Genomic DNA, 23,394 nt, shown 5'->3' with positions numbered 1-23,394 from the left:
ATTGCTTGGGATTCTTGACAAGTTTTAGGAAATCATCGCATGGAGGAAGAAAGCTTGGGAGAGGGTTCAGCTCATGACTGCGTGAGTGCAGGTGGGACTGAGCAACCCGCCCCGTGGAGGACCCATCAGCCTGGGTTGCTTTCCCGTCCTGCTGCTCATCAGGGTACAGTCTTGGCACAAAGAAGAGGCAAGCATACGCACCTCTCAGCCACTCACGGCTGTTTAAAACACTGAAACAGATCTAAAATAATGTGGATGAAAATAGCTACTTCAACTCGGATTATTGCAGGCAATATAATAGCAATAGATAGTCATGACTATAATGGTTATGTCTATTGAGTGCTTGCAACATGCCAGCAGTAACATGCTAACTGGCTTGCAGGCATCATCTCCCTTAATCTCCACATGGACTCTGTACATGGCGGGTCATTATTTCTACTTTACAGAAGACAAAACTGAGAACCCTAGAACTGAATATGCTCAAGGTGACACAGCTAAAAAAAAAAAAAAAAAAACTAGAAGAGCTAGGATGTAAAGACGGGAACTAGAGGATTAAAACCTGTTCCGTTGAGACCATTTAGTCATTTAGCTTCTAACAAGTCTGGACATGACGCAGCACTGCCATTTTAAAGGGTGAGGAAACCGAAGCTAAGAGAGGTTGAGAAGCTTTCCCAGCATCGCACAGCTAGAAGGCAGCATAGCTGGGATTCGAACCCAGCCAGTGTCTCTACAGTCTGCTTCCTTCCTCCCTGCGACTGCGTTGTGGTGGCCCTGTCGCCTAGCGTGACAAATAATGTCAGGCAAGTATCTCATTTCAAACACTTAACATCAGACGTAGTACAGAGCAGATGCTTAAAAAGATTTGTGGAAAGGATGAATAATGGACAGGTAAGTGTCGAGACACTGAAAGCCAGACAAGGAGCCTCTATCCATCTCAAACCAAACAATCAACTGGCAATCACGCATCTTGGAATCACTATTGAAGGAGTGGGTACATCAAAGTGTCCATCCACACCTATGACTGCAGAGGTCTAAAGAAATATGTCACCCCCTGAGTGAGTAGTTTTGCTCTTCCAGAAACTGGGTGCTGCTCCATGGGGTTGCCTTGCTGGGAGGTGTCTCTGAATGTCAGATAGGAAGCAGTCACCAGGTTGGAGAAAGTGAGGGGAAGATACAGTGGAGAGATGAAGGAAGCCCCCTTGCGATCCCGAGGAGATGGTCCCCAACCCTCCCAAGGGAGCCTGAGATTATTTCCAACACCCGGAGGCTGTGCCAGGCATTCCTTTATTCCAGTAGAATAAATTCAGCCTCCTGAGTGGCCCAGCTCCCTAACTCCTTACAGGGGGGTTTTCAACCTCGACATTAGTGACATTCCGGGCTGGATGACTCTCTGTTGCATGTGGAGCTGTCCTGCCTGTTGCAGGATGTTTAGCACCGTTCCTGCCCTCTGCCCACTAGACACCAGCAGTGTCCTCCCAGGCATGAGGACCCAGAGTGCCTCCAGACCCTGCCAGTAGTCTCTGGAGGACAGAATCTCTCCCAGATGGGAACCACTGCCTTGCAAGTAGGCGTTAGCAACTAGAAGCTGGAGGGGAGCCTGTCAGTCATCCTGGGCCCCCCGTTTAACTTGATCCTTCTAAGCCAGGAGGTCACTAAGTGGAGAAGGGGAGGGAGAGGGCTGTGGATGCAAGGCTTCTCTTCCCCCAAGGAATTATCTCTCCTTCAAAGATTTCAAACTCCCAGATAGCTCAGTGGTAAAGAATCCACCTGCCAACGTAGGTGACGCAGGAGTCAAGGGTTCAGTTCCTGGGTTGGGAAGATCCCCTGGAAAAGGAAATGGCAACCAACTCCAGTATTCTTGCCTGGAGAATCCCATGGACAGAGGAGCCTGGCGGCCTACAGTCCATGAGGTTGCAAAGAGTTGGACACTATTGAAGTGACTAAGCACACACAGATTTCACAGGTCACCGCTGTCATTGCCACTCTGACCTCTAGAGGGCGCTGATGTCCTTCACTGTCTGCCGCAAGCCTGGCGCTGTTCAGTTCAGTTCAGTTCAGTCACTCAGTCGTGACCGACTCTTTGCGACACCATGGACTGCAGCACTCCAGGCTTCCCTGTCCTCCACTATCTTCTGCAGCTTACTCAAACTCATGTCAATGGAGTCCATGATGCCATCCAGCCACCTCATCACCTGTCACCCCCCTTCTGCTTTGGCCTTCAATCTTTTCCAGCATCAGGGTCTTTTCCAATGAGTCAGCTCTTCACATTGGGTGGCCAAAATATTGGAGTTTCAGCTTCAACATCAGTCCCTCCAAAGAATATTCAGGGTTGATTTCCTTTAGGATTGACTGGTTTGATCTCCTGGCAGTCCTAGGGACTCTCAAGTCTTCTCCAACACCACGGTTCAAAAGCATCAATTCTTCAGTGCTCAGCTTTCTTTATGGTTCAACTCTCACATCCATACATGATCACTGGAAAAACCATAGCTTTGACTAGACGGACCTTCTTCGGCAAAGTAATGTCTCTGCTTTTTAATATGCTGTCTAGGTTGGTCAGTGCTTCCCCGGTGGCCAGTGGTAAAAAATCCACCTGTAATGCAGGAGATGCAGGAGACTCACATTCGATCCTGGATCAGGAAGACCCCCTGGAGGAGGGCATGGCAACCCACTGCAGTACTCTTGCCTGGAGAATCCCATGGACAGAAGAGCCAGGAGGGCTACAGTCCATGGGGTTGCAAAGAGTTGGACACAGCTGAAGCGACTGAGCACACACACGTGCACACACTAGGTTTGTCATAGCTTTCCTTCCAAGGAGCAAGTGCCTTTTAAGTTCATGGCTGCAATCCGAGTGCTGACTCAGACCTGGGTTTAAATCCCAGCTCCATCACTCACCAGCTTTATAACTTTGGGTGTGTTCTGTAATCTCTCTGCCCCAAAGCTGCTTATCTGCAGAAGAGTGATAATCGTTACCAGCAACTATGGCCTTGGGGGCCAGCATGAGCTGGCATGAGAAGGCATCTTACCTGGAAAGTATCTTTGCGACCCCAGGGACTGTAGCCCACCAGGCTCCTCTGTCCGGGGGATTCTCCAGGCCAGAATACTGGAGTGGGTTGCCATGCCCTCCTCCAGGGGATCTTCCCAACCCAGGGACTGAACCCAGGTCTCCCACATCACAGGCAGATTCTTTACCATCCGAGCCAGCAGGAAGGCCCTCTTGCCTGGTGCCTTCCACATAATCTCATAACGACCGTAAGCGGTGGCCACATCCAGCGTGTGCTGGAGCCACTCTTACTGGTCCAGGGAAGTCGCCTGCGCACATTTCTTCCCCAATCTCAGTACAGTGAAGTCATGTCGGTTGCTTGAAATCAGCCACGGTGGGAATATTTACACCAGAGAAACAGGCAAACAGCGACAAACCAGCGTGTGATAGCACATATGGCTTGAGCCTCAATCTGTGATTTAGACAAAGTGGGGCAGGTGCTCCCACAGACAGAGAGTAACTGCTGAGGCACCCAAGCTGCCTCTGGCCCATTCTGCCTCCAGAGGGCCCAGCAAGCAGACCCCACGAAAGGCTGGGTCTCATCTTCAAGGTGCTCAATAGCCAGCGACTTTTGCTTCATCCAGGTACCTCCTCCTAAGTACAGGGAACATATTTAATAACACACTGAAAAGAAAACTGCGTGCTACTTCCATAAGTGTGGGGGTGGGGAGGGAGAAGATTGGTATTGTTTGCCATTAAAAGCCAAACAGGTGGCACAGATTCTTTACTGTCTGAGCCACTAGTGAATCCCTAAAGAGGTTTAAACAAGCTCAAAATAGCATGGAAAGCATTAAGGAAGCCACCTGCCAATGCAGGAGACACAAGAGATGCAGGTTAGATCCCTGGGTTGGGAAGAGCCCCTGGAGAAGAAAATGGCCACCCGCTCCAGTACTCCATGCCTGGAGAATTCCATGGACAGGGGAGCCTGGTTGGTGGTCGACAGTCCATGGGGTCACCAAAAACTCGGACACAACTGAGTGACACTTACGAAAGCCAAACATAACGAGTAAGACAAAAGGAAACATTTTTGTCATACTCTAGCTTGATGCCCTTGCCTACCTGAAGATGAGAACCCGGGGTCTGTTCTCTCTTGGTTCAAAAAGGAGAGGACACTTGTCCTAGAGTTGTGGAAGCACACGGGCTCCCTGCTGACTGTTCTCCTGGTGTAATCAGAGGATTGAGGGAGGAAATGCAAAGGTCATATTCTTCTCATTACATGATTCAATGTGAGGCTAGTCTACATCAAAGCCCTACTCCGCTGGTGAAAGGAGAGCTTTCTTGGGGAAACACTGTGTTAGATGATGCTAGAAGATTTGAAGACAGAAAAAAAAAATGATCATTTTAAAAAAATGAAGCATCATTGAGCCAAATGCAAAGTTCATATTAACTTTAAAGCTAACTTCAGTGGCACGTTGAAGCCAGCTTGTACTGGCTCATGGGGCTCAATGGTTAAATTTTCAGGGATTTAGCTAATCAGTTGACAGCACATCCGTTGCTTGGAATTGGCCAGGGGGGAGCTTTTACACGATGGAAATTGACAAACACTACAAATCAGAGCTTCCCACAACCCCAAGATCTGATTATGAAAACATTTCACAAGTGTGCTACTCGCTAATGCTTTCCATGCTATTTTGAACTTGTTTAAACCTCTTTAAGGCATCCCTGTGGCTCAGACAGTAAAGAATCTGCCTGCAATGCAGAAGACCGTCTACAACGCAGGAGACATGGGTTCAATCCCTGGGTTGGGAAGATCCCCCTGGAGGAGGGCATGGCAACCCACTAACCCACTCCAGTATTCTTTCCTGGAGAATCCCATGGACAGAGAAGCCTGGCGGGCCACAGTCCATAGGGTCTCAAAGAGGCGGGCACAACTGAGTGACCAGCACAGGCACACACACACACACCCCTTTAGGTTATGGCCTTAGACAGCCAGGAACATCCATTCCTTCTCTTACCTCAGAGAGTTTGTGTGCAACAACTTGAGATACACAGAATAACAAACATCCTTAAAGTCTGATGAGCTAATTTCCATTATAGCATCTTAAAGAGGAGTGATAGAAACCACTGCTGAGAAATTGCCGTAATTGATTATTGTATATAAAGTACACTGACAATCCTCCTTTCTAACCCACACTCTTTAATGAGCTATTTTAGTGCTGGTTCTGCTAAATGCTTGGAATTTATAATGCCCTGGAAACTCATCAATTTCTAAGGGTGCAATCAATGACTGACTATTAGGGGAAAAGCACCAACAACAAACATGCAAGATACAAGACGATGAAATGAGAGCAGAAAGCTTCACCCTTGGTGATCCCTCGTGTCACTACCATATGTTTTATTCCAAGCCTTTCTGCGTATGTTTTGGTCCAGAGCCTCAACTCCTTTGGTCTTTACTTGTGTGTATGCATGCATGTGTGTGTGCTCAGCCATGTCTGACTCTTTGCAACCCTGTGGACTGAAGCCCGCCAGCTTCCTCTTACCATGGGATTTCCCAGGCAAGGATACTGGACTGGGTTGCCATTTCCTACTCCAGAGGATCTTCCTGACCTGGGGATCTCTTGAGTCCTTGAGATCTAGAGATCTCTTGAGTCTCTTGAGTCCGTATTGGCAGGCGGGTTCTTTACCACTGTGCCACCTGGGAAGCCCTGATCTTTATTTACCCAGAAAGCAAAAGGGAGACACACCCTGGTCACTTGATTTGGGGGAAATGGTTGGGCTCTGGAATTTAGCTTCCATCCCCTTTGACTTCTATCCCCTGTGACTCTCCCCTTTGTCGTATTACTGCGATGGTGAATGTGCAGCAACGTTTTTGTTATGGATCTCACGGGTGGGGAGTGGGCGCCCTGCTGATTTCTGGTGGAACTGCTCCCAACACAGCTGAGTTGAATCTACTGGGCACCATCACGGGAGCAGAGCTGGAAGCCCTCAGGAGCTGGCGCACACAGGCTTCAGCACTCACCACCACAGAGAGCAGCTCCGAGAAATCTCCTTTCCTTCCAACGTTTCGGAGACCTGGTAGGTAGGTGCTCTTTCCTTCAGAGAGCTGTAGACGGTGTCGACCTCGGAAATAAACCAGCCAGTTGTTTCACCAGCAAAATGTGTTTATTTGGGAATAGCAGGGAATTGCAATGCGACGGAACAGGTGAGCTACGGTGAAATTTGCAGGCAAGCTGGGAGAGACAAAGAGAAGGTCAGCTTTTCTCTGGCTTTAGGAGGCAACTGGGGAGAGTTATGAAGGAAACGTTCACTGGAGAAGAAGAGTTGGAGGCTGTGGCAGTTTCTCATTGGCTCCAAGTGGTTATTAGAGCGTTGCTGCTGGGGGCAGGGAGGGAACTTCCTTTTTCTTACAAGCAGGGGATAAAATTCTACAGGTAAGAAATGTCCTTCCTTGTCAAAACAATTCCAATCTTCCTTTTCCCTGCCGGTGAGGCTGGCTGAGTGGCACTTGCGTGGGAAAGCCCCCTTCAGGGCTTTCTGACTCCATTTACAATGAGTTTTCCTTCATTTTCACAAAGGGTAGTTCACCATTTACAGGCTTGGAAAGGTGATGGCAAATGCCAGCCAGCAACGGACGGGTTACTCCACTGTCCAGGGTTTATTGTTCATTATTTTTCTCTCCACTACTCACTCATCTCCCACCTCCCCTGCACGCAGTAGAATGTAAGCACTGAAGATATTTTTTGGGGGGGTTCCATTTTGTTTGCATGTAGCCAAAGTGCCTAAAACAGCCTGACAAATAAGCAGAATTTCAATAAATATCTGTCAAATTAATATCTAGTAGGCAAAGACATAAGACAGAGCTTAGAGCAGCTTCCCAACTTGCAGTGGGCTTTAGGGTCACTGGGACGCATAATAAAATGGAAGACCCCAGACCTATCTCTGCTGCTACTGCTGCTGCTAAGTCACTTCAGTCGTGTCCAACTCTGTGTGACCCCACAGACAGCAGCCCACCAGGCTCCCCCATCCCTGGGATTCTCCAGGCAAGAGCACTGCAGTGGGTTGCCATTTCCTATCTCTAGTCTCCTCTAACTCACTGGGTTGGAGGCAGGGCTCAGAAATTGGCCCAAGGAGTGCACACCTTGAAAAACCCTACCTGTCCAAGGGAGCAACTGTGGCCATTGCTCATAGGAGAAAGGCTTCTGCCCGTCATTTCAGAGTCACCCTTCCCAGGCGGTAGCTCCAAGCTGGGCGGACCCAGTAGGTGCCCGGGCAGAGGGGAAGGAGCCAAGCTGTGTGGTCTCTCTGGGTGGGTTCAGACCCACTTCAGTATCGGGGTTTTTCCAGTGCATGGCTTCAGCATCCAGTAGGCTTGGTGATGAAATCAGCACCCATTCCACCTGCTGAGAGCAATGCTGAAGTCTAGAATTGCACGTTTTCCCAGTCCCTAAACTTTCAGTGACTTAGCATCTTCCTTCATATGACTGTCGTTCTGTCTCACATCTCTGGGCACATTTTCTCCGGTGATTGTTGATTCTATACCATAGGCTTAGTAGCCTCTTTTGAATTTTCACCTGGTAGGGGCGTCGGCTTGTCTCTCAATTTGTGTGAATCCAGAGACCCACCTTGCCTGGTCCAAGAGGCTTTCTCCTGGTGTCAGAACTTGGCCCCTTCCCTTTGCTCTTGGCTTTTACCCTAAGGTGGCAAGGTTGTGGGGGGAGGCAGGTGTGATGTGGCATAAAGAGCTGCTGTGTGGTGATTTGGGAAGATTCAGGCTCCTCTCACCGGACTTTGTAATCCCGGGCATATCAAGAAGCCACTCTGAGGCTCTGTTTCTTCAGCTCAAACATGGGCAGTATATTGCTTCAGAGGTTTAGAGGGAATTTGGCTACAGAAGTACAAGTGCTCTTTAACCTTAAGTCTCAGGATATTACAATAACCAGGAGGATCCAGAGTTTGGAAGCACCTACTGTACCATGCGGAGAAGGCAGTGGCACCCCACTCCAGTACTCTTGCCTGGAAAATCCCATGGATGGAGGAGCCTGGTGGGCTCCAGTCCATGCGGTCGCGAAGAGTTAGACACAACTGAGTGACTTCATTTTCACTTTTCACTTTCCTGCATTGGAGAAGGAAATAGCAACCCACTCCAGTGTTCTTCCCTGGAGAATCCCAGGGACAGCGGAGCCTGGTGGGCTGCCGTCTACGGGGTCACACAGAGTCGGACACGACCAAAGTGACTTAGCAGCAGCAGCAACTGTACCATGAGGTCTTTCCTCCATCAGTCTAGGGAATTTGTAAGGTAAGTCATTGGTGCTATGATCTCTTTACAACCTTATCTTGCCTCCCACCTTCTTCCTACCTGCTTCCCCCTACCCCCCAGACATATGTCACTGGCATTTGGAGGAGGAAGTCGTGAGGTGTCAATAAGGAGAGGGAGGCAGGATGCTCTGGAGAAGGAAATGATTATTCATTAAGTAACTAGTATGCTTTAGACAGTGCAGAGCACTCTAGATACACCACAAGTCTAACAGCCCTGCAAACAGATGTTATTACTTCACTCTGATGGATGGAAACGCTGGAGCTCAGAGGGAGTGGACATCTTATCCAGGGTCCCACAGGTAGTTTATGCCAGAGATGGGCTTCAAATTCCGGTCAGCTTAACTTTACGACCAAGTATTGATTTTACTGAGCAATTCTGTCTCTGGCAATAATGGCTGGAGACACAACCCAGGAAATCTAAACCTCTTTCTCATGCTTTCCACTTTTCTTTAAAAAAAAAAAAAAACCTTTTAAATAATTTTATGGATTTATTTCTTTTGGCTGTTCTGGGTCTTCGTTGCTCCTGCTTGGGCTTTTCTCTCATTGCAACGAGCAGGGGCTGGGGTGGGGGTGCTCCTCTCTGGTTGTGGTGCCTGGGCTTCTCATTGCAGGGGCTTCTCGAGGGCACTCGGCCTTCCGTAGCTGTGGCTCCCGAGCTGTAGAGTGCAGGCTCAGCAGCTGCGGCACATGGGTTTAACTGCTCCATTTAATTTAATTTTATTTATTAATTTTTAAATTGAAGTGTAGTTGGTTTACAATGTTGAGTTAGTTTCAGGTGGGCAGCACAGTGGTGCATACACATACACGTATTGTGTTTTTGAGATTCTTTTCCCTTAAAGGTTATTACTGAGTATAGTTGAGTGTAGTTCTCTTGTGCTACACAGTAGGTCCTTGCTGCTTAGTTTTCATACTGTGGAGTATATATGTTAATCTCAAACTTCTAATTTACCCCTCCCCCGGCCCTCTTTGGTAACCATAAGCGTGTTTTCTATGTCTGTGGATCTATTTCTGTTTTGTAAATAAATTCATTTGTATTATTTCCCACTTCCCTTTCTGATCTTCATTCTCCCCCCACTCCTTCTCATTCTCTCTCTCTCTGAGATTTGGGGTAAGGTGAAGGTTTTCTGTTAAACATTACTGAATGGTCAGTGAAGAATGACGGGGGACAAGGTTTCTTCTGATTAGGAAGGGTTAAAAATTCTTGATGCCCTGAAGAGGTGGCTTTCCCCTGATTTCCCAAAGAGTTGTAATTCTGTAGAATATCAGTTCTGTTACCTGCACTGCCAATTTATTTCATTATCTGTAATAAGCAGTAATGACATTTCTTAATTGCATTCCATAAAAATCTCAATTATCACTTTAGAATTACATCAGATTAGATGAAGCGACATCTCCCACAACCAGAAAGAAATTTCACTCTTCAAATGAAACTTTGATTATGTTTTTCAGAGATGCCCTACGCTCTAGAATCAGTTGGCTGGTTTCAATTGAAAGGAAGAACCAAGTGAAATAAACTACTTTTGGTGAGGCAAAAGAAAGAGAGAAAACAAAAATTGCCTGAAGGAATGTTCTTTGGGACCATAAGGAAACAGAGCATCTTGATGCATTTTTCTCTCACTCAGAAATGAGGATTAGATCAGAGTTCCTTTTGCTGGCAGTGTGAGAGGCAGGTCCATTAAGCTTCCATGAAATTGTTCCCCAGCCTGTGCTTCTCCACGAGACCTGGCCCACTTCCTGACACTTCCATCGCCTTATGCAGGACGTGCCATAATTGGCACCTCCTGCTTGACCTTGAAGCTCTAAGACAGCACCCAACTGAGCACTTTTCATCTTACTGTTGAACCATAAACCACCCTGTCTCTCTCTGTCCTCTCTGATGTCATTCCTAGTTTTTCATGGTGGTTATTGTTCAGGTTTTTCAGAAGACTGTTCCACATACCATCGTAGTTCCTTTTGCTGCTGTAACCAATTACCACAAAATTAGTGGCTGAAGTCAATACAGACTTATTATCTTACGGTTCTGGAGATCGGAAGCCCATAATGGCTTTCACTGGGGTAACATCACGGTGTCAGCAGGGCTGTGTTCCTTCCGGGTGATCTAGGACAATCTGTTTCTTTGGATTCCACCTGCATCCCTTGGCTTGTGGCCCCTTCCTCTATCTTTAAAGCCAGCAGCATCTTCAAACCTCTCTGACCCTCATGCTCCATCTTCCAAGGACCCTTGTGATTACAACAGACCACCCCGGATAATCCAGGAAAACCTCCCCGTCTCAAGATTTATACCTGACTCACCTCTGTAAACTCCCTCTTGTCACATATCATACTCACAAGTTCCAGGGGTTAGGACGTGGACATATTTGGGGGCCACTATTCTACCTATGGGGCGTCCCTGGTGGCTCGGTGGTAAAGACTCCGCCTGCGATACAGGAGACACAGAAGATGTGGGTTCGGTCCCTGAGCTACAGTTTCCCCACTAAAAGAGGAACCGAGATATATTGCAGGTTTGTTATAAGTTCAGGTGAGACAGAGTCATGAAACCACAGGATGTGACACCTGAATTAAGCTATCAAGTGAATTTCCATTTCTTCCTCTGCCTACTGAAATTTGCAAGAATTTAGGGGCTTGAGGTAGGGACGCTTGTGCTACCCACATCTGGTTGCCCTCTCCTTCCTGGACATCCAGGAAAACTACATTTCCCAGCCTCCTTGCAGTGAGGGGGACCACATGACCAGATTTAGCCAATGAGATTTGCATGGGAGGAATGCCCCAAGTCCTCAGAATCTCACTGCCTCATCAACCACGTGGAGACTTAGCATGCGCCCATCTTAACATTCCTCCTCCTGTGTGCCAGCTCAGCATTCCTGATTAAGAAAGGCCCCCTTTGTCTTTCCCCTTTGGATTTCTGTGAATTCATGGAGGCAAATAAGAATGCAGGTTTGTGGGCAGAGCAAAGAGACGAGCCTGGGGGTTCACAAGCCGTGAGCCATGACATCTCAGCCATTGCTTCACTGGTAGGAGGCTATGTCCTTCTCCTTGACACTCTCTGTTTCTACTGTGGGTCCCAAATGACAAAGCACCGACGTGTTCTTCCCCTCGAGTCGGAATCATTGCATCGCTAGGATTTGACAGTCTGGTGGCAGAGACAGAGCTATCTCTTTGTAAAGAAATTAGTTTTCCAAGCTGTGTTCCAGGGAACACCTGTGCCTCAGGCAATTGCATTAAGTGAGCTGCAAAGAAAAAGGCTTCCACAGTCAAATAAGGACAGTGCAGTACATTCTCTGATCAAGCAGTCCTGCGGCAAAGAAATCTGCTGAACTTTGTTTCACCTAGCGTTTCTTAAACTTTGTTTCAAACTCACAGGATACATTCCCTGATTTCTCCTCCCTACCTTGCAACAAAAGAATAAGAATCCCAAAATTGCCTTGCACTCTATGTCCAGGTATGGATGAATAATGAGAACCCAAGGCAAAATAATATATTGGTAACTCCATTAGTGGTGAAACAGGCAGCCTAAAACCATGACAGTCATGATACATTATACACCCTATCCCCCCACCACCACATTCAATCAGAAATTTTCTTATCAAAAATAGCAAGTTAAAATCAACACAGCTGCTTAAGTGTAGAAGTTGGGTTTTCTCCCTATATTTTAAATTTTAACATATGACTACTAAGCCTGCCAGGTGCCAGCATTCACATAGCTATGTGACTTCCATGCCCCTCAGGGCTTTGTAAGGTGTAACTACATAGCTAGACTTTGCAATTTCCAACTAGGATTCCACTATACAAATAGTGGAATGTAGAGTTTTTTTGCATGTATAATTTTTATCCCTCTGTGAAGTCACTTTCTAAAAAGTATAGTTAAAACTGTGATTTTGCATAAAATTTATGGCATTGTATAGCAGTTCAGTTGCTCAGATGTGTCTGACTCTTTGCATCCCTATGGACACCAGACCAGGCCTTCCTGTCCATCAACAACTCCCAGAGCTTGTTCAAACTCATGTCCATCGATTTGATGATGTCATCCAACCATCTCATCCTCTGTCGTCCCCTTCTCCTCCTTCCCTCAGTCTTTCCCAGCATCAGGGTCTTTTCCAATGAGTTGGCTCTTCCCATCAGGTGGCCAAAGTATTAGAACTTTAGCTTCAGCATCAGTCCTTCCAAAGAATATTCAGGACTGATTTCCTTTAGGATTGACTGGTTGGATCTCCTTGCAGTCCAAGGGACTCTCAAGAGTCTTCTCCAACACCACATTTCAAAAGCATCAATTCTTAGGCGCTCAGTTTTCTTTATGGTCCAACTCTCACATCCATACGTGACTTCTGGAAAAACCACAGCTTTGACTTTGGAGTCTCTGGCAGAGGCGTGGGTCGGCGGTGGCCTGCTGCAGGGCTGGGGGCACCGAGTGCTGCAGTGCATCATGGGAACTTCTGAAGGAGGTCACCATGATCTTCCTTACCTCCACCATAGTTTGGACTCAGGTCAAACCACAGGGAGGGAACACAGTCCCGCCCATCAACAGAAAACTGGGTTAAAGATTTACTGAGCATGGCCCCGCCCAAGACACAATTTTCCATTTAGTCAGTCTCTCCCACCAGGAAGCTTCCATAAGCCCCTTATCCTTCTCCATCAGAGGGTAGACAGAATGAAAATCACAACCAGAGAAAACTAATTAAACTGATCACATGGACCACAGCCTCGTCTAACTCAGTGAAACCACAGGCCACCCCAGAGTGGTGGAGAGTTCTGACAAAACATGGCCCACTGGAGAAGGTAATGGCAAACCGCTTGGGTATTCTTGCCTTGAGAACCTCATGAACAGTATGAAAATGGCATTTCATAGGTCTCATATAACTAACTGGTGAATTTTGCACACAGCAAATAGAGTATTTGACCTCAGAACCCTTTTCTTTCCCTCCACTGAGTTACTTTTTAACATTTCCCAGGCCGTACTCTTCCAGGGAACACACTTCAGAAAATCTGATGTAAAAGTTAATTCTATGTAAACCATTATCAGTTGTTTCACAGACCGAAAATGTGTAACTTTGGCAGAATTACTTCCTATCTCTGGGCCTCAGTTAGCTTCTCTATAAAAAAGGAAGCTATTGAAATAGTTAAAGCCCAGAATCTTCCAGCATCCTCTCTTCAGTGTACAAGAATGTCATTTTGTATGTAGCCAAGCTGCTGAATGGAGGCTTCCCTGGTGGCTCAGTGGTAAAGAACCCACCTGACAATGCAGGAGATGTGGGTTCGATCCCTGGCTCGAGAAGATCCCCTGGAGAAGGAAATGGCAACTCACCCCAGTATTCTTGCCTGGGAACTTCCATGGACAGAGGAGCCTGGTGGGTAGAGCCCATGGGGTTGCAAAGAGTTGGTCACAGCTTAGTGGCTGAACAACTGGACATGACATCAAGGTGTCATCCATATGACGCCCCCCAACCCCGAGTCTGTCTCATGGGCCATGGCAGAGAGTCATTCAAAGGACAAGGTCAGACACAAGTCCTGCTGGTCCTCCTCGCTGTGATGAGAGATGGGCCAGTGGACGGGACAAGAGGAGGTGCCCCTTGTGCAGAAAGCGCTGACCCCAACATCCCTAAGAACACCAGTAGTGGTAATAGTGGGGGATATCTAGTGGCTGCCACTGAACAGGAAACAGAAAGAATACAGGCTAGGGGTCAAATTCGGTGGTTCATCCCAAGAATGATGAGTATGTGCATGGGGGTGGCTGAGTGATTCACCCCAGGAAGTATCAGGAATACGAGCTGGGGGTACTGGTGATCCATGCCAAGCACGATCAGAAATTGGGCTTGTGGGTGGAGGTGTCAGTGGCTCCTGCCAAGAAGGATAAGGGGTGTGGGTTGGAGGAGGGGCTGGGTTGGTGGTGCATTCCAGAAAGGGTAAAGAGCATGGGCTCTGGATGTGGCTTGGAGGTTCATTTGGAAATATGGGGCTTTTTTTCTGGAAGGACATGCAGGAAGCAGAGTGCATTGTGCTGGGTTGGACAGCGGCTTGGAGGGCAGGTTTTGGATTCATTCTGCTGGCTTCAAGTCCAAATCCTATCACTTACCATCTGAGTCTTCTCAGATAATTTGCATAACCTCTAAGTATTTCCTCAACTATACCGTGGCGGTAATTACAGCCCCTTACACTACGTCATCTTATGAGGACTAAAGCGCTTGGGAGGGATGAGGGTGGCCTTGGTGTCATTCTGTTGGGGGTCTCCATCCCACCAAACAGTTCTCTTCTGATCCCCTATCTGCCACCCTCCCTGTTCTGCAGACATCAGTGATTTGAGATAACGCCGACTGCTTGGGAAAATGGGGCTCTTCTTTATTTGAAATTTACTTTTATGTTTTAAATATTCTCTGGAACACATCCACGATCTGCTAGAGCTGAGAATTGCTGCCAAGGCTTTATTTATGAAGTATTAAACGCCCAAAGAAATTCACCATGCCTTGAAACTCCTTAGGGAATAATACAAATAGATGGCCTTAAAAACAAATGCACAGAGCGATCATATAACTCCAGTTTCTATCAAAGCAGAAAAAAATGTTACTGATCCTTCCCTCACTAATGACCCCCATCTGGAAGACAGTGCCCCACTGCTGAGGTGGCCCTGAGTCTAGCAAATGATTATTGATGGAGAGGGAGGAGGATTTCTGGAAACAGAAGGATGTCATATTCCATCCATCCAGAGAAGTCAGAGCTCAAATAAGGACCAGAGTGTGTCAGTACCATGCAGCTTAAAAGTAACAAGGGTATCCTGGTACAGCAACCGGGACGTGGCAGACACTCATTTTAAAAGAAAAATAAACTTACCTTTCTGACTCCACTATTAATCAACTCCTCTTAATCAAGATAAGATGTTTTGTGCAACTGGTTTTATAACTGATTTTGGTGAGTAATATCAAACAAGTCATTCAAGGAGCACTTGCTTTCATATCTTATTTCCTTGACCATAACTGTATTTTTTTTTTTCCACATGTCACTGTGGTGGAGAGAGTGAGGGACAGGTGACTTAAGGGGAAAAGGTTGGATGTAAAACCCAAGATTTTCCAGGTTTCTGAGATGTCAGCGACAGAACATTTGTACATGACTTTTGTCTCACAATAACGTGGTGTTATAGAAAAGTTCAACACTTGATGGATGAGCTTTTAGAAGCTGAGGGACAACCTCCCTCCATTTCTGAGTCCTGCCCCATCCACATTAGAATAATTGTTGTCGTTCAGTCACAAAAATTGTGTCTGACTCTTTGTGACCCCATGGACTGCAGCATGCCAGCCTCCTCTGTTCTTCACTATCTCCCGGAGTTTGCTCAAATTCATGTCCATTGAGTTAGTGATGCCATCCAACCGTCTCATCCTCTGTCACCCCCTTCTCCTTTTGCCCTCAATTTTTCCCAGCATCAGAGTCTTTTCCAATGAGTTCAAATAGTAGTAAGAGAGAAATACTAGCAGTAGCAAGAGTGGAATGAGTGAACAATGAATGCGTTTTCATACGTGCTTGGCACTGTGCTAGGTGATTATATAGCTTTTCTCATTGAAAATTATCTGATGCTCATTTGTCAGAAAGGAGGCTGGTGATCAGAGAAGTGATGATTTCCCTGGCATCTTAAAGGTAACAAATGATCCACAGTCAGGTCCCGCTGTCCTGACGCCTTCACAGAGGGAGACCAACTCTGGGGTCTTTGATTGGGCTCAACATTAAAACGACTTTGCCAATAAGTCCTGCTGTGACAATGTTCTGCTTGAGCCAAACAGACACCAAAGATATGAAATTTTGCTCTATTATTCTGACAGTGCAAAGAGGAGGCATCTCATTGTGAAGGGAAGGATTGAACTGGAGGTCAAAGGACTTGATTTTCATGAACAAAAAGGATCAGAACCAGGGGTCAGAAATGCCAAGAATTTGAAAAGAATTTTGAAAACTTGATGGCTATGGCAGTTTTATTTTCTAAACTGCAGATCAGGACAGCTGGCCTGATGCCAATTAATGGGCAACCAGAGGGAGACAGCACAGATTTGTGGCTAAGAGTGCAGCCTCTGGAGATGGACTCACTGGTTTTGATGCTGGTTCTACCTCTTACTAGCTGTTCAACCTCTATCATATTACTGAAACTTGCTGAGCCTCAGTTTCTCTATCTGTAAAATGGGCACAATAGCAAAACTCACTGTATGCAAAGCCCACTAAACCATGTAATGGGTACTAAGTTCTGCACTCAATAAATAAATAAGACATTCCTAACTAAGCAGACAGGGTTTCCCTGGTGGCTCGGTGGTAAAGAACCCACCAGCCAATGCAGGAACTCGAGTTCAATCCCTGAGTTGGGAAGATCCCCTGGAGAAGGAAATGGCAACCCACTCCAGTATTCTTGCCTGGGAACTTGCAAGAACAGAGGAGCCTGGTGGGCTACAGTCCATGGAGTGGCAAAAGACTCGGACACGACTTAGTAACTGAACACTCATGAACTAGGCAGACAGCTGAAATATGTAAATGTGTAGAGGACTTTAAAGCTCCAGAGGAAGCGGTTGATTGATCTCTAACTTTAGGGGCAGCCAGGTTGGAGTGACCTACAGAGACAGAGTCCCTTTCCAGGTCACACGTAGAGGGAGAGGTACCCCAGCACAAGAGACTGCAGAAGAATGAAACAGGGTCGAGTCTCTGGGCCGAAAGCAAAGGCTCAGTCAGAGCTGTAGGTTGGGAAAGTGCTCAGTCAGAAAAGCCACTGGGCGTGGGAGGAGGAGGGTCTGGGGAAAGCTGTGGAGCCAACTTTATTTCTATTCTGAGATACATAAGAAAAAATCTGGCCGCATTTCCATGCGCTTAATCAACCACCGCATCTCTGAGTGTTCTATTTTTTTTCCCATTATTTTTTAATGATGAATCATTGGCAGGGAAGGATCAAATGAACACGTACCATTGATCATCAAAGGACCAAATAAAGCATCTAGTCAATTTCATGGTCAAGGACTTTCAAAGCAAGAGGTGGGGGAGGGAATTAAAGAAAGATGATGCTTCCGGCGTTTTATGTTGTTTTAAAGATTTCTCAAAGGGCACCCATCTTGTGATCTAGCAATGACTCCCTAAGTCCACAATCTATTTTATTCTTTCAATTTCCTTTAGTCTCCCCTCTAGACTTTACATCATTTGCAATGCTGGGGAAAAAGCAAAATTGATTTCAGGAAGGGAAACTGTGAAAAATGGTATGGGTTAGTCTCATCTCCTGCTGAGTTCATTTTATTAAACGAAGCAGAAAAATCACCAGAGCCTGGGAAGCTGAAATGGTCCCTTTTTCTTAGATTAGTTCTGGGCAGACATGAGCAGCATTTACTGAATGAAGAATTCTGCATCTATGGACCCCTTTCATCCCCTCAACAAGCCTTTACCTTAAAGGGACGGGGGAGCCTGGTGGGCTGCCGTCTATGGGGTTGCACAGAGTCAGACACGACTGAAGTGACTTAGCAGCAGCAGCAGCAGCCTGATTTTCTAAAGAGTTTAAGCAACTTGATCAAGTTCAAATAATAACTATTTGGTTAAGCTGAGATCAGACTCCAATCAACATAGGGGACAGAGAGTGCTGTAACCAGGGCTAGAACCAGGATGAGGTGAGATGTAAGGAGGCTCCCAGAGGCTCAAGGCTGTACCTGAACCCGGGAGAAAGTCAGCATCTCCTTAACTTTTGCTCCCTGTGTGCTTCACAGTGCCAACCCAGTCCGTCCATCCACCCTGCTCACCCATCCACCCAGCTGTCAGCATTGATTGATGGTGGGGGGCGGGGAGGCAAATGAGCCTCCTGTGAGCCGGACACTGCCGGGAGCTTTATGCACACAAAGGACCGCCCATCCTCTCACATGCCTTACCTGCAATGTACACATGCTTGTGAAAAAGTGCAAGTGTTAGTCGCCCAGTTGTATCTGACTCTGTGTGACCCCGTGGACTGTAGCCCACCAGGCTCCTCCATCCATGGGATTCTCCAGGCAAGAATCCTGGAGTGGGTAGCTGTTCCCTTCTCCAGGGGACTCTTCCTGAACCAGGGGTTGAACCCGGGTCTCCTGCATCGCAGGCAGATTCTTAACCGTCTGAGCCACCTGGGAAGCATGTTTAGGTAGAAACAATTGTATGCACCAGAGTGCCTCTTCCACCAAGAGGGCCGTATATTTTTAAAGAAATCCTTTAATTAAAAGAAACAGGACAGAGAATGAGCTGGCCTTCTCCTTGGTCCAGAGCTTAGGTATTTGCTAAGACCAAGTCCAAAGGGAAAAAAGAAATTACTCTGCCAGCCAGAGGGAAATGAATGTGATAGTCCGGGAGGCAGGTTGAGAGGAGATAGAGAGAAGAGGGATTGGGTGGCAGCTCAAAGACTGGGGGTTCTTGCCCCTTGATGTGACCCCTACCCCCATCGTCAAATGCTCCTGACTTGCCAGCAGATTTACTAAGGTTCAAAATGTGTGTGTATGTGTGCAGTGGGGGCAGGGTGGCAGGTGTATTACGGGGCTCAGTGAAGGTGCTGTGTTGGTGCCTGTGTGATGCCAGGTGAAACAGAGACCCTGCCCACAGACACAGGGAAGACCACCAGATCCTAAGCCCCAGGAAATAGCAAATATGGAAGGAAGAGTTTCAGGCTGAGTCAGTACAGCTCTTTAAGGGGAAGTGGGGGCCCTTGACAGACATCTGAATTATGGAGAAATGGAGATAGTGAGGTTCAGAGAGGCTGAGTCAAGTGCTCAATACCCCAGAGCAAGTCGGAGGTGGGCTGCAGCCTCCAGCATGCCCATTTCACAGCTGCAGAGACGGGCATCGTCACCCATGCTGGGCAAAGGGCAAGTGGGGCCAGGGCCCAAACCTGGAGGGGGATGGCAGGGCTGGCGGCGAGGGGCAAGCCTGACACACAAGCCCAGTGCAGGCCAGCATGTGCCTGGGAAGCCCACAGCAGCTGCCCTGGACGGCTTTCTCCATGGTCACTTTTTTTTTTTTTTTCAATGAAGACTGTGTGTTTTCAGAAGCTGCGCTCCCAAGTTGGGTAGAATCTTTGGGCCAAAAGGAGGCCTTGGTAGGTGTCCTGGCCCTTCTGCTTTGTTTTACACTTCAAGAAATCGAGGCCCAGAGCAGGAAGCCCCGTGCCCAGGTGGGAGGCTGGCTTCTGAAAAACGCCAAAGGGATTCTACAGAACAGAGCAGAATAAGCCCGGCAAGTGAGGAAATCTGCTTAACCTGATAACCCCCCAGGGGACAGGGATTTGAAGACCTGATTCCAGGACCCTGGAGTCGCTCCTTTGGGTGGTTGTTCCTTTGGGTGGGTGCTCCTTTGGGTGGGTGCTCCTTTGAGTAGGTGCTCCTTTGGGTGGGTGCTCCTTTGGGTGGCTGCTCCTTCGGGTGGGTGCTCCTTTGGGTGGGTGCTCTTGGCTGCCCAGCGGGTCCCTGACTGCTGCTCCATTCTGCTGCCTGAGAACCACCCCCAGCTGTCCCCTGGCCATGGAGCTGCCCTCTGGAAGCTGAAGACCTGGAGGTCTTCAGGCCCCACTTTGGCGGAGGGCATGGTGAGCTCGGGGAGCTTTCCAAAGCCCACCTCTGTGACAGAACAGCGCTGCCTCTGAGAGGCCACCGGGGCTGGGGCGGGGTTCTCAAGATGGAGTGCGCGTAGAGACTGCCCAAAATTCTGAATTGAATAGATCTGGGCGGGGCCCCCCGAATCTGCATTAGAAAGCTCCCAGAAATTCCCCCTTGGGTGGTTCGCAGACCACACTTGGAAGGGCACTGGTACAGGGCAAGCTGGATGGGCTAGGAGCTACATGGCTGCGTGGCTGTGGGGAAGGGGCTGGTCCCCCTCTGTGCTCAGTGAAGCATCTCCTGTGGCTGCTGCTGCGTCTTCCTCCTCTTTTTCCTCCTCTCTCCCTCCTCTTCCTGTTCCTCTCCTTCTCCTCCTCCACCTTTATGATCCAACTGGAAGTCCAAAATTCATTAACAGAATTTCTACTACAAAACATAAAATAAAAGGCTGCTGATTGCGCTTAAGCTTCCTCTCTCATCACACGGGAAGTGTTTCAGGAAGTTGAATGAGACTTTAGGAAAAGTGCCCAATAGGGCCTGGCACACAGTAGGGAGGCACTTGGAAACACAGACCCTTCTCCCTCTTGGCCCCTATTTGAGAGCTGAATCCTTTCCTGCTTCTCCCACCTATGACCCTTCCCTGCCAGCAAAGGCCACGTCACCGCTCTTCCCATGGCGTCCCAGCCGTGATGAGCCGCCAGCAGCCACCTGTCTTTTCATCCTAAGGAATGAATTGCCTCCCCTTCTGAGGCCGAGGCGGAAGAACGTTCGCTTGCAGCCATCAGTAGGCAGCGCGTTCCTAACAATGGTCCAGGCTCTCTTTGTTCAGTTGAAACCTGTCTTAGCTCAGCTGCCTTGAAGGAACTGGCCTTGGTAATTACTGTAATTCTGTGTAGCTCAGCTTGAAGATGATGCCTTTTAATTCCCAGACATTTTAAGAGCCGCATATTATTTCACACACATACAGAGTTATTCTTTTTAGCAAATGCAATGTTCCAAATGCTTGAATTTTACACGCACGCACACACACACACACACACACAGAGTTATTCTTTTTAGCAAATGCAATGTTCCAAATGCTTGAATTTTCCAGGTAGTCACGACCTGTCTCAATAGATGCTAATTTGAAAAAAATTTATCTGAAGTGTCCACAATTCCCTAATTGTTATTTGAAATAAATGAAATATTAGGATTTGGGGAGGACTGAGAAAAATGCATATGCCCAAAAGTCTCAAAGTGACCACATTAGGACAAAGGAGTGATATTAATAGAGAGATAAAATAAAGCCAGGGGTCGGATGGGCAGGTAAAACGCACAGAACAGGCCATGTGCAGGCTTACAGGGCAGCCTACATCCAGGTCTCACCGGCACCGTGAGAGGGGGACACAGTTCATCACAGGACTCGGGGTCCCCCGATGACCAGCACCAACCAGCCTCTTAAGAGAAACACAGTTCCATCTCCTGCTGGATGGTTTCCTCGCATGTGTCCTCATAACTGGGACTCTCTAGAATGGATGAGTCCTTAACACCCCTAGAAGATACACAGCGGAATTTCTTCTTATAACTATACCTCTGGTTACAAGATAGGAAAAATGTCAGCATAGCCGAGTAAAAGCAGCTCCACGAGGACTTGGAGCAACAGGGTTTTGATTTATAACCGTGTTCTTGGGCTCTGACGTGCTCACCAGAAAAGAGTAGAAAGACCGTCACCACTTGCTTCCCTCCCAGGTCCCATGACACACGTTATCACCTCTAAGAAGGAGCCTTTTTTTCTTCTAAGATAAGTTTTGGCCTCAGAATCCTTCCTAGCAGATCTTCAGGTAGCTATTGGCAACCTACTGACATTGGTATATGAGATAAAATTTATTGGCTACTGCTGGTCTAGAAGGATGGATATTTGTGTTAACTTCTGATGGATTCACTCTATGTATGTGTGTGTGTGTGTGTGTGTATACACACTATATATATGTATATCCATATATACACATATTATATATGTATAATGCATAAACAGGCTTTCCAGGTGGCTCAGTGGGAAAGAATCTGCCTACCAAGCAGGAGATTCAGGTTTGATCCCTGGGCTGGGAAGATCCCCTGGAGAAGGAAATGGCAACCCACTCCAGCATTCTTGCCTGGAAAATCCCGTGGACAGAGGAGCCTGGTTGGCTACAGTCCATGGGGTTGCAAAAGAGTTGAACACAACTTAGTGACTAAAGAACAACAACAATACCTACCCAGACATATTATATATACACACATACAGTTACATATGTATAGTCTTCTGAGAATCGAATTTGGATACATTTGGATACAGCATTCAGTCTTCTGAGAAGATACAACACAAGGTCATCATTATGATTGTCAAGTAATGTCTTCAATTCTAATAAGTTAGTGGGGATTTTCCAAGCACTAATTAGGTGCATGGAATTAGTGTCAATCACTCAGTCGTGTCTGACTCTTTGCAGCTCCATGGACTATAGCCCGCCAGGCTCCTCTATCTATGGGATTCTTCAGACAAGAATACTGGAGTGGGTAGTCATTCCCTTCTCCAGGGGATCTTCCTGATCCAGGGATCGAACCCAGGTCTCCTGCATTGGAGGCAGATTCTTTACCATCTGAGCCACCAGGGAAGCCCTATGGAGTTATTTTGCTCTTACTATTAACAGCAGCTGTGTTTGGGGGAGGGCTTTGGGCAGCTTTTTGGAGGTCTACTCTGCGTTTCCCTCCCCCATTGCTGGGCTACTGGCTATCGCTCTGGACCTGACTCCATCAGTTTCCTCTACCTTTGAAACTTCGGATACCATAACAGACCAAGATGCACAGCAGTTAGAACTGTGTGAAAAGTACAAGTCCCCAGGAGCTGAGCTAGGTCTTGCCTGACTGGGCAGATGCTTTTGGCCCCTCTCTGTGGTCCCAACAGCAGTCACTTTGCCATTCCATCTGGACTTCTGGCTGCATTATTCAGATACAGTTTGCTTTTTAGATAAATGACATATATTGAGCCTGTCTTATTAGTTCCAGGTATTTCTTCTTTCTGAACTGCTGCTCTGTACACCCAAGAGCCAAGGAGATTTAGCTAGTAAGGGATATCTTACAATGCTTCTCCCTTTCCCTGTCACAGTGGTCTTACCTCTTTCCTGCACAGAGATTCACTTTAGCTCATGCTACCTAAGAGCCATCACTTGAAGGAATGGGACCTCAGAAGGCAGCTCAGGCTCCCCCAGGAACCCTCACATAGCCCCACAGCCTGTTTCCCAAATCCCAGCCCTGAGAAGCAGGGAATGGGGTCTTCTAGGGGCCACATATTTGCATCTCAAATTCATTTTAAACCCTCTGCCTGGCAACACAGTTGCTGTTCCCATCCCAGCTCCAGACTCTTATTTCTGTTAATTAGAGAGTGTTTTGTTTCCACTTATCAGCCCAGCATCCTTTCCAATCAAAACAGAATTCTGGTCTGGGTCCAACACCCATCACCGAGGGGCCCCCTTGGGTTTACCAATCAGGAAGCACAAGCAGCTTTGTGTTTCTCTCTGGGTACCCAGGTTGTCAGCA

The 23,394-nt window shown here is 47.4% G+C and overlaps 1 protein-coding gene across 2 annotated transcripts in view; it reads right to left on the bottom strand.

Annotated features, from left to right (window-relative positions):
* VAT1L (vesicle amine transport 1 like) overlaps nt 1-23,394 on the bottom strand; it is a 164,953-nt gene that overhangs the window by 23,286 nt on the left and 118,273 nt on the right. The window contains exon 8 of one of the 2 annotated variants that reach the window (XM_059876991.1): nt 10,593-10,712. The exons of the other annotated variant lie outside the window; for it this stretch is intronic. Coding sequence (XP_059732974.1) covers nt 10,608-10,712 — 105 coding nt within the window. The 3' untranslated portion in view covers nt 10,593-10,607. Of the gene's footprint in view, nt 1-10,592; nt 10,713-23,394 lie in introns of those variants that run through there. 2 annotated transcript variants of the gene reach the window in all.

Source organism: Bos taurus, chromosome 18, assembly GCF_002263795.3.
Source record: "Bos taurus isolate L1 Dominette 01449 registration number 42190680 breed Hereford chromosome 18, ARS-UCD2.0, whole genome shotgun sequence".
Classification (NCBI taxonomy): domain Eukaryota; kingdom Metazoa; phylum Chordata; class Mammalia; order Artiodactyla; family Bovidae; genus Bos; species Bos taurus.
Note: the sequence above shows the minus strand (reverse complement) of the source record. Positions and strands in the feature narration are given on the sequence as shown.